General features: G+C 52.8%; 3 protein-coding genes across 3 annotated transcripts; all 3 read left to right on the top strand.

Annotated features, from left to right (window-relative positions):
* Positions 1–1,095: 1,095 nt before the first annotated feature.
* P152DRAFT_464325 (alcohol oxidase) lies at positions 1,096–2,884 on the top strand (the record flags this gene model as incomplete). Its single annotated transcript, XM_033680558.1, has 3 exons — positions 1,096–1,129; positions 1,180–1,905; positions 1,953–2,884. 3 exons carry the CDS (start codon positions 1,096–1,098, stop codon positions 2,882–2,884), a joined length of 1,692 nt encoding a protein of 563 aa, XP_033537103.1.
* Positions 2,885–3,394: 510 nt separating this feature from the next.
* P152DRAFT_390091 (thioredoxin-like protein) lies at positions 3,395–4,466 on the top strand (the record flags this gene model as incomplete). The annotated part of the gene is made up of 6 exons (XM_033676023.1): positions 3,395–3,428; positions 3,530–3,570; positions 3,690–3,816; positions 3,872–3,972; positions 4,027–4,294; positions 4,351–4,466. The coding sequence occupies 6 exons, from the start codon at positions 3,395–3,397 to the stop codon at positions 4,464–4,466; spliced, it is 687 nt and encodes a 228-aa protein (XP_033537102.1).
* A 546-nt stretch (positions 4,467–5,012) lies between these two features.
* P152DRAFT_455184 (uncharacterized protein) lies at positions 5,013–9,559 on the top strand. The gene is made up of 3 exons (XM_033678744.1): positions 5,013–7,963; positions 8,019–9,436; positions 9,501–9,559. Exons 1-2 carry the CDS (start codon positions 5,468–5,470, stop codon positions 9,297–9,299), a joined length of 3,777 nt encoding a protein of 1,258 aa, XP_033537101.1. The 5' UTR covers positions 5,013–5,467; the 3' UTR covers positions 9,300–9,436; positions 9,501–9,559.
* Positions 9,560–10,349: the final 790 nt, after the last annotated feature.

The raw sequence follows: 10,349 nt of genomic DNA, 5'->3' as shown, positions 1-10,349 counted from the left end.
GATTCGATTGAACGTGTCAATTTTACTGTGTGATAGCTCGTTGTGGAGGAAAACGAGGTTGAAGTGATTAAATTGCTCTCATACAAACGATCTCGACTCAGGCCGAAAATCAATGACAGGATCCTCAGGCTATTTGGTCGAGGACCATACCAATTAGGTATAGCGCGGTTCGTTGCCTCAGGCACTACCACAATGGCCTGAGCTTGCTGAGGTAACTGTCTTCTCTACCCAAACTTAAATCACATGATTGATGATTTTCACGTGTTGGTTTTGTAAACTTCGTATCGAACTCCCCGCCTTCGGCCGATCCGTTTCAAGACTACCCGCTTCCGGCCTAGAGCCGCCGAGGCTCCCTTGACGATTGGTTCTTGCCTCTGCCCCGGAAAAGAACAATATATTACGTATTGTTGACCTCTTGGTTCAGTGCACTAGCGCAAGGGTTTGTGAGTCACGTGACAGATTGTATTTAAATCCCGTTTAGACCCCAATCCCGTCTGGACCCCAATCCCGTCTATATTTCCCTATGTTAGCCGCAGATATAGAAGCTAGTTAGAAGACCGAAGATAGAAAATGGGGGCACAAGGCCACAAGGCACCAATGTATGTAATTAGTCAGCTTAGGTAGTTCCCCACATGGGCCTCGCCGAGAGGCCTGACGGGCGTATGAATCTCTCTCTCTCTCTCTCCCAATCCCGTCTGGACCCCAATCCCATTTGGCCCCCAATCCCGTTTGGAGTGTGGGCGCTCCTATATAGGGAGCGTCCTCAAAACTGAGGATGATTAGCTAAGCTTCAGCCAACGAACCAAGGGCGGGGATAGAAGAGCTGGATGCAGGGTGCGTCTCACATAAACTATTTACCCGAAAAACATCTACCGGGTAGAGCTTATATGGGGCGCAAATCAGTAGATTCGAAAGATCATAGGACATCCTAGCCTGAAGGAGAAACCGGTGACCGGACAACATCATCATGGGTTGAGCATATAAAGGGGCCAACACGTAGGATGCTGCTACAATTCAATATTTACACTCCAGAGAAACCGAAGACCACCAGCGGTGGCCTCCATACTTTATTAAGATATACCTCAAGCTAAAATCATGGCAGCCCAATATGATTTCATTGTGGTTGGAAGTGAGTCGAACATAGTCTCGATCTTAGAAGCTGATGCTGACCACTTTTAGGCGGTCCCGGGGGCTCCGTTGTGGCATCCCGCCTCGCGAAGAGCAAACAGCGGCCAACCGTTCTGCTCCTCGAGGCAGGGGGCGATTATAACGAGCCAGAAAATCGCCTGCTCGCGGATCGCTACGCGACATGGGTGACGCATCCTCAGATGGGCTGGGGATACAAGACAACGCCGCAGGAAGCATTGGATAATCGCCAAATCGACTACTCCCGAGGCAAGGGCCTGGGAGGGTCGACCCTCATCAACTTCTGTTGCTATACTCGGGGACCGAAAGAGGACTATGATGAATGGGCGCGGAAGGTGGATGATCCGTTCTTCAACTGGTCGGAGTCGCAACGACGGATTAAGAAGTTTGAAAACTACGCGAAGAATACGGCGTCCGCAGTAGAGAAGTATGTCGACTTTGACGGTTACAGCCATGGGAATAATGGTTCGATGGATACCATGTTTGCTTCGGAGGCGGAGAAGAATTATGTTGGAATCGTCGACGCTATGATTGAGAGCGGCGTTCAAGGGCTCAAGGGAAATCTAGATCTCAATTCTGGTGATCCACTCGGAGTGGGATTCATTCCGTCCACCGCAAAGCAATCATACCGGACCACTGCTGCTTCGTCGTTTTTGAAAGACACTCCTCCGAATCTCACCATCAAAACAAATTCTCAGGTGAGCAAGATCGTGTTGGAAGGCAAGAAAGTCACTGGTGTCGTAGTGAATGGAGAAACATGTAAGCCCTTTATCCAGACACTCCGATCCGTGGCTAATATGGCATAGTCTCTGCGACCAAGGAGGTGATCCTCTCCGCCGGTGCACTGGATACTCCAAAGATCCTCATGCTATCGGGTATCGGGCCTGCACCGCACCTGAAGGAACACGACATCCCCGTCCTTCTCGACATACCCGACGTGGGACAAAACTTGCAAGACCATTACGGCACGTCTGTGGTCTGGGAAATGAAGCCCGGCTGGGACGACCGCCCCGCGCTCGAAGATCCATCACAAATGGCCCGGGCCAAGGAGGAATTTCTCCGCAACGGCACCGGACCCCTTACGACCTTCAACAACTCCTGCATCATGGCCTGGATCCACGATCCCGCCACGGTCGCGACGCCCGAGGCAAAATTCCTGCCGGCAGAGGTCCAGAAATACATCTCGCAGCCCGCAGTGCCGACGATGGAGGTCATCGCCGCTGTGCCGGCGTTCCCCCCGGAAGGGGGGAAGAGCTACTTAAGTCTCACGCCGGTCGGGATGACGGCGCAATCCACCGGGAGCGTCACGCTGGCGAGCAGGAACGCCGCGGATGCGCCGCTCTGCGACCCGCAGCTGCTTACCAATCCCTACGACAAGCAGAACGCGATTCGCGGGATCCGATATGCTCTCGAGATCGTCAAGAATTCGTCGCTGCAGAAGGATATGGTAAAGCCGTATCTCGTTCCGGCGGATGAGTCGGATGAAGCGATCTGGGAGTTCATCAAGGGGAACGTCTCCTCCACTTGGCATATGAGCTGCACGGTACGGATGGGAAAGGGGGAGGATGAGCGGGCATGCGTGGATACGAAATTCAGATTGAAGGGCATTGAAAGACTGCGAGTCATCGATTTGAGCGTTCTTCCGTTTGTACCGAATGCCCACACCGTGAGCTGGGCATATCTGGTTGGGGAGACGGGGGCGGAGAGGCTAATTAGCGAGTACGGGCTGGATGGTTGATTTGTTGTATTTCATTGAACGATGAGATAAAGAAATTTATGAAATGGGGGTTGATTAGTTTCTGTGCTCTCTTGGCGTGAAGCGGAACTGTGTATTTGAGATTGGATAGTAATCAACGCCGTCGGGGTTCCTAGAGATGCCCGTTCTCTTGCCTGTGGACGCGGGACCGGAAAGCGGAGAGCTGAAGTATCTCGTATCCAGATTCAATTCGAATTCGGCGATACCCGTACACGCGCCCTACGTCTATTAGGGATAATGGTACTTGGTATGCAGATGCAAGAATACCAGTACCAACCTGGCTAAACCGAGCTAGATGTTGGACCGAGGAAGAGGGGTGAGGTGACAGATCGTCACATATCTGGAGCGATGCCGATGAACTTGCGCCCTAGAATCGACATTTGTAGACATTGAAACTTGGAAGATATATAAATTGAAGCCAGAAGTTCATCAGAAAACACATTACGACACTAGCCAGACGTTTTTAAGCAGAAAGAACCGAGAACTTTGAACATGGCACGGCCGCAACTCAAACTTTATGTGGACAGTGAGTGACCCTTTACTCCCTACTAGCTCTCGATTCAACATCAAGATCAAACGAAACGCGACTGTTTTAGAAAAGTAATAGCGGCTGACAAGATCTTATAGTCGTCAGTCCATTCGCTTACATTGCATTTTATGCACTGCATGTAAGTTTGATTCGACTAATCTAGTCCCAAAGCGCGGATCTTATATCGATCACAAATCACATCATCTCATCCCTACAACAGCTCTCATATTTGACAGAACTCTACATGAGGTCCAATAGGCATTACTGTGTACTGACTTGCCACATAATTTCCCACTCTTCAAACAATGCGATGTTACATACGTGCCGATCCTCCTCGGAGGCATCCTGAACGAGTGCGGCAACGCCGCCCCGATCATGATCAAGAGTAAGCGACGATCCGTCTCCATTTGTCCCACGAGAGACTGATACACGAAACGCAGATAAGGGCCCGTACATCAACAAAGAGCGCGAACGTTGGGCGAAGCTCTTCAATATCCCCATCGGCGGCACACCCGCTGGGTTCCCTGCAAGGACGCTGCCGGTAAGTGCTCCTTCCGCTTCGTATAAATTCATCGTAATTGACACGGGAAACCAGGTTCAACGCGCCTTGACGGCGTTCTCAGTCTCGCCGTACGCGGACAAGCTGCCGCAGGTCATCGACGCCTTGTACCATGAGTACTGGGTGCTGGGGAAGCCCATCGCCGAGACTCAGGTGCACGGCGCGGCATTCGCAAAGGTCATCGGCGAGGAGGCGACGAAGGAGATGTTGCGGAAGGCGAACGACAAGGACGTGAAGGATCTGCTGACCAAGCGGACGTCCACGTCGGTGGAGGAGGGTGCCTTTGGCATCCCCTATTTCGTGGGTGAGTTGACGAAAGACATATATGCGGACGAATAGATCGATTAACTGGTTGAATAGCGACGAATTCGAACGGGGAGACGGATGGATTTTGGGGATTCAGTCATCTTGGGCTGGTGGTCGACCATCTGGGGTTGGAGAGACCGACAACGGGAGGCTGGAAAGCTCTATTGTAAACTGCGTACCGGTACTATAGTTTTGACGTCGACTGGAGCAGAAAGAAAACATCGGATCCTGAAGCAGATGAAAATGTCCGTTATCCCCCTGCCGGTGAATAAATTAACTTGCCCGCCATCCGTCCCAGCCACCAGTTGTTCACTTATTGGCTATTGCCTTCCGGAGCGTCTGTACTCCGTAACAATCGGTCGGACGCTTAACCAGCACATCCACAATTTACAGTTTCAGGCATCGGGACGTTGGGGAAATAGCTGCCCTCTGCGGGCCTGGACCTAGTAGCATCGTGTCTCCATGGTTCCGGAGCATTCGAAAACCGCGGCACACTAAGGATCAAGGGAGCGAATCTGCGGGGGAACGAGAATAGATTGGGGTCGTGTTTAGGCTTGACCGCTTGAGGGCCCGACAAGACAGGAATCAGGATGCCTGCAAAGGGGTTGGTTGCCTTGGCTGAGGAATTTTTGAGTGCGTTGGTGCGTTTGAGAATTGCATGTGCCTTTCGCCCGATTTGCATTCCTTCGTCAATTCTTCCTCCTCCACCTTCTTTCCTTCCTCTTCCCCGTTGCTATTGTCATTGCTATTGTCGATAACGTCTAGAACATCTTCCCTCGATCGAAGCGCCAAAGATTGCCTGTGGGTTGAACTCCGTTGAGAATCACGTGCAAGAGTGTTGGCGGCGGGAGCGACCGAGTTGGGGCCAATCAGATCGCAGGATTAGCCACAATAAGTTACTCCACTCTCCAGTCTCACCACCTTCCTCCAAGTCGCACACCATCCGTCCAACCTCAGCCATCCCCCGACCTCCGAAAGGATTCGTGGACTTTCTTCTCCCTTCCCTTCGTTCTATCTATACGAAATCTTGCCGAACTCGAATTTACTTCAAAGTGTTCTATTCCTGCTGGCATCCAACCACAAGCGGATGCTTCACGTCTCTCGCTCCATGAGCCTCCGCCAGGCATCCACTTTCGCGAACTGGTCCCATTCAACGTAGAGCCAGTTCGCCATGCCCAACTCGAGCACAGGCCGATCGTCCAAGAAGAACCTCGTCCTCACTGCTCTCCTTTTCTCCTCCCTTGCCACCGCCTCCCTTGCGGCTGCTCCGCAGCAGCAGCCCCAAGCCGGTTCGGTCCGCGAGCATCGCGCTCCTTCCGACGATGCCGACTCCATCCTCCGCACCATCTCCTCGCGTCAGGATGCCATGCATCCCGCGGACCGAGAGAAGTTATCCGAACATGACCGCTTGACCCAACCTCGCGGTCGAGATACACCGGTATATGTCCCGAACATCGAAAACGATGGCGCCGTTGCGACACTTGCTCCAGCTTACGACCCCGTGGAAGAACGAGTCTCCCGGGGTCGGGCTGTCCGAGCCTCCCAATCTGCACGATCCGCTGCCGGGTCCCGCCCAGACTTGTCTGCTGAACGATACGATGGCCTCGCCGGAGGCCGCGGAGTCAGGGCACCTCGAGCGCGATCACTGCAGGATTGGGAAGTTGAAAACCTAGTGCTTCTGGCGACCGTTGATGGGGCGATATATGCGAGGAAAAGAGATACAGGGGATGAGGTGTGGAGGTTTTATTCCGAGACGTCGATGGTGCAGACGATGTATCATCGAGACAATTCCTCGCGGAGAACACCCACATCGGGTGGTGAAGAGGAAGGTGATGACGATGATGGATTCCGTGATGGATATGAAGATGAACACATGACCGAAGTGGGAATCCTTTCCAAAAACCGGGAAGATGACTTCATGTGGATAGTAGAGCCCTCACTGGATGGGGCGCTTTACCTGTTCGATCCCCACTCTGAGGGTGGGATGAAGAACCTCCATTTAACAGTCCGACAACTTGCGGAGGAACTCTCCCCTTACGCTTCCGAAGATTCTCAGTTCGTCTATACGGCCGAGAAACGGAATACCCTTTATACATTGAACGCTACCGATGGATCCGCATTGAAATTCTTCAGCGCGGGCAATTCTGGAGTCACCACTCCAGGCGACAAATGCAAACCTCTCCGACGCCTGGAATCGTTGGAGGATGAAGACGACGAGTGTGAACCGACTCCAACCATTTTACTCGGTCGAACCGAGTACACAGTTGGAATACAGAATGGTGATACGGGTGCCAAGATCTGCACCATCAAGTACTTCGAGTGGACGCCGAACATCCGAGACCGCGACCTTCAAGCTCAATACTCCTTCACAATGGACAAGCGGTATGTGTACACTCGATACGATGGTAGCATCATGGCTCTCGAGTACAAGCACCACCAGACGAACAAAATCGAAGAGGGACTTCGCACTCCAGAGCGGCTGGTATATGCGAAGAAGTTCACGCATTCTCCTGTAGCGCAGGTCTTCGATGTCGCTCGACCTGTCAATGCAGATACGCGCGATGCCACACTCGTGGTGCTCCAGCAGCCGGTCGCTCCCAACACTCTGAATCCGACGACCGACCCCTTGGACAATATCGATTCCATCTTCATCAACCGCACAGACCATGGCTCGTGGTATGCATTGAGCGAAATGCACTATCCAAGCGTCACCGATGGGGCAGCTCGAGCGAAGTGTTATGTCCCTGGCGAGCCATCTGTATTAGACGGCGAGACCGACTTCTGGTCAAATCCCATTCATGGCGGCTGTGCGGACCTCGTTGGTGTGCATAACCTATTTGCGCCGTCATCAGGAGGCAGCTCGGGCACGGGGGTTCCAACGATTGAAGGGCCGCGAGACCTTGTGGGGATTATCGATTACCAACCTGCAAGTGAGGACCCGGCTCTTGCCTACAATCGGACAAGCCCGCCGAACGAGAAGAATTCGTCGTGGATAACCCCCCAAGTGTTCTTTACCGTGATGTCCTTCCTGGTCGTCGCATTAGCTGTGGCGTTAAAGGACTCCTCTACCATTTCCACGTTGACGTCCAATATTTGGGCCGAGAAAGCGAAACCCTCCGTTCTGATGCCGGACAATAACATTACAGTTACTAGAGTGGAACCCGACAACTCTCGACTCGCCGCAAAGAATGCGCCCTTGGAGGTGGAGAGAAAGTCTGTTCGATTCGCAGACGCTGACACCGATACCGAGAACTTGCTCGAGAGAACCGAAACACAAGGAACAGATCCAGCTGCCGATGAAGCGGATGGAACAGAGGCTCGGGCTTCACCTGAAACTGCGGAAGACGCAGCTCCCGACGCAAATGGTGAAGGCAGTCCCGACACACCGAAGAAGAAGAAGGCACATCGCGGAACGCGGGGTGGCCGACGACGAAAGAAGGCAACCAAGATCGCTGAAGATGAAGCGGACGATTCAATTGAGAAGGTTGTCGAGGGGGTGATGCAACTCAATCGCGACCCAGGTATCCAACCTGATGAGATTAGTGTCGGTGTTGAAGGAGTTTCTGATGTTGGCGGTACTCTTCAATTGAATAACCTGGTTGTCTGGAAGGATAAGATTTTGGGCTATGGTAGCGGTGGGACTATTGTTTGCGAGGGAACATTCGAGGTAACACATTTGGTTCACCCTCTTCTGAGTCCCACATTCTGACACAATTGAATAGGGCCGACAAGTTGCAATAAAGCGGATGCTTCCACAATACTATGAGTTGGCATTGCAAGAAGTCTCCTTACTTCAGCAGAGCGACTACCACTCCAACGTCATCCGATATTTTTGCCAGCAAAAAGACCCGAATTTCCTCTACATTGCAGTCGAGCTCTGCCAGGCTTCGCTGTTCGACCTTTTCAAGGATGGCTGTGGAATTAACGGCCTGAATGAGCAGCAGCTGGAGCTCAAGAACCAGATCAATTTGAATGTTCCTGCCGCTCTGTACCAACTGGCCGATGGACTGAACCACTTGCACAGTCTGAGGGTTATCCACCGGGACATCAAGCCGCAGAATATTCTTATTGCCCACCCGAAGAAGACCCAAACCAAGGGAGCTCGCTTGGTGATTTCCGATTTTGGACTCTGCAAGACTTTACCCGACAACCAGTCTACATTAGGTCCGACGACGGGCAATGCGGGGACGGTCGGATGGAAAGCCCCTGAACTGATCTCTCGCCCTCATAGCGGCGAAGGGAGAAACTCCAGCACCGCGGAAGACTCGCGCAACTCGACCAACTCTACCGAGGCGATCACCCCCGGCTTCAAGCGCTCGGTGGACATCTTCTCGCTCGGCTGCGTGTTCTACTACGTCCTCACCAACGGCGCCCACCCCTTTGAATCCTCTGACGATTCCTGGAGCGTGATGCGCGAGGTCAACATCAAGAAAGGCCTCCTCGACCTCAGCAAGCTGAAAAACCTCGGCCCCGACACCGAGGAGCCCCTCCAACTGATTGAATGGATGCTCATGCCGAAGCCCGAGGACCGCCCGACCGCCAAACAGGTCATGAACCATCCCTTTTTCTGGACCCCCGCCAAACGCCTCTCCTTCCTCTGTGACGTCTCCGACCACTGGGAAAGCCTCCCGCGCGACCCCCCCTCCCCGCATCTCCAGGTCCTTGAATCCTACGCCCCCGAGGTGCTCAAGGACGCCGGCAACAACTTCCTCTCGCGGTTGCACAGGTCGTTCATCGACACACTCGGCAAGCAGCGGAAGTACTCGGGCGAGCGGCTGCTGGACCTGCTGCGCGCGCTGCGGAACAAGAAGAACCACTACGCGGACATGCCGGAGGAGGTGCGGCTGAAGGTAGGGGACTTGCCGGATGGGTATCTGAAGTATTGGACCGGGCGGTTCCCGTCGTTGTTGATTTTGTGTTGGATGGCGGTTCTAGAGTGTGGGTTGAGTCGGGATCAGAGGTTTAGGGAGTATATAGAGGGGTTGGATCGATTTAGCCTGTAGCTGAAATTGCAGATCGTTTTGGTTTCTTGGTCCCAAAGTGCAGTACAAATGCAATGGCGCTTGACTGTCCCAGACGGTATAATCTCGCAATACGACAAATCACTCTTCTTGATATGGCATTCTTCCATATCACCGTGGTATATTATGGCACCTTGCCTTCTTTAGTTGCCGTTCCAGGGATGCTGACAATGCACACCACAGGCGCAACCGACACAGATAACAAAGTCTTACGAGTAGCAAACTCATGGGGCTCGAGGTGCTTTCTTGTGATGGCAGAGCCTAGCTGATTCGATCCTAGGTCGGCCAGAAAAGCAGGAGTGAAGATACAACCGTCTGACACACTGTCATATGGACTAGGGGCTCTATACCGCGTTCGCGTGCCAATGATGGTTGCTTGACTAATATGCTCTCGAGCCCAGCCCATTCGGCGACCATTCGAAGCCAGTTGCCTCCTGGGTCGGACCACAGCTGGATGACAATAAGACGCCCGAAGTCGCTACGACTCTCGCGCTCTGCCCCAACGGCGTGCTGTCTCATGACGGCCCCGGCCGAATAGTACTAAGCAGTAAAGCCGCTGAACACGTCCAGGCGTGGAAGTACAATCTACAAGTTCGAGCTTATGGACTCTGGATTCATCAAATCCTCTTTGAGTACGGCATGAATGACGAAGTCGGCGATCGAAAGAACTGTCAGTTGGGATACCTGGCGAAATTCGAACTGATGAGCTCGATCCACTGGGAGGTCTACAACTGGGTTGTCGACAACGGCAGGGGAAGGGACGCAAGGGATCTCTTGGACGCAATTGGGAAGTGGATTAATGAGCGGCCGGAGGTCAAATACCCACAACCAGGGGCGATCAAGGTGGCTGCGAAGAAAAGAAGGTAGTTGGACGACTGAGAGGCTTGTAGAGCAACGACCGGACGAGAGGATGACAAGATGATATTTAGGAACTGATGTGATGGATGCCTCTAGATTTAACAATCATGTTCATTAATTTCAAAGATCTGGTGCTTCGGACACTCTAATAGTGCCTGTATAGCTGTATCTAAA

Source organism: Eremomyces bilateralis (genome assembly GCF_010015585.1).
Source record: "Eremomyces bilateralis CBS 781.70 unplaced genomic scaffold P152scaffold_3, whole genome shotgun sequence".
Classification (NCBI taxonomy): domain Eukaryota; kingdom Fungi; phylum Ascomycota; class Dothideomycetes; order Eremomycetales; family Eremomycetaceae; genus Eremomyces; species Eremomyces bilateralis.
This window is presented reverse-complemented; position numbering and strand designations above follow the sequence as displayed.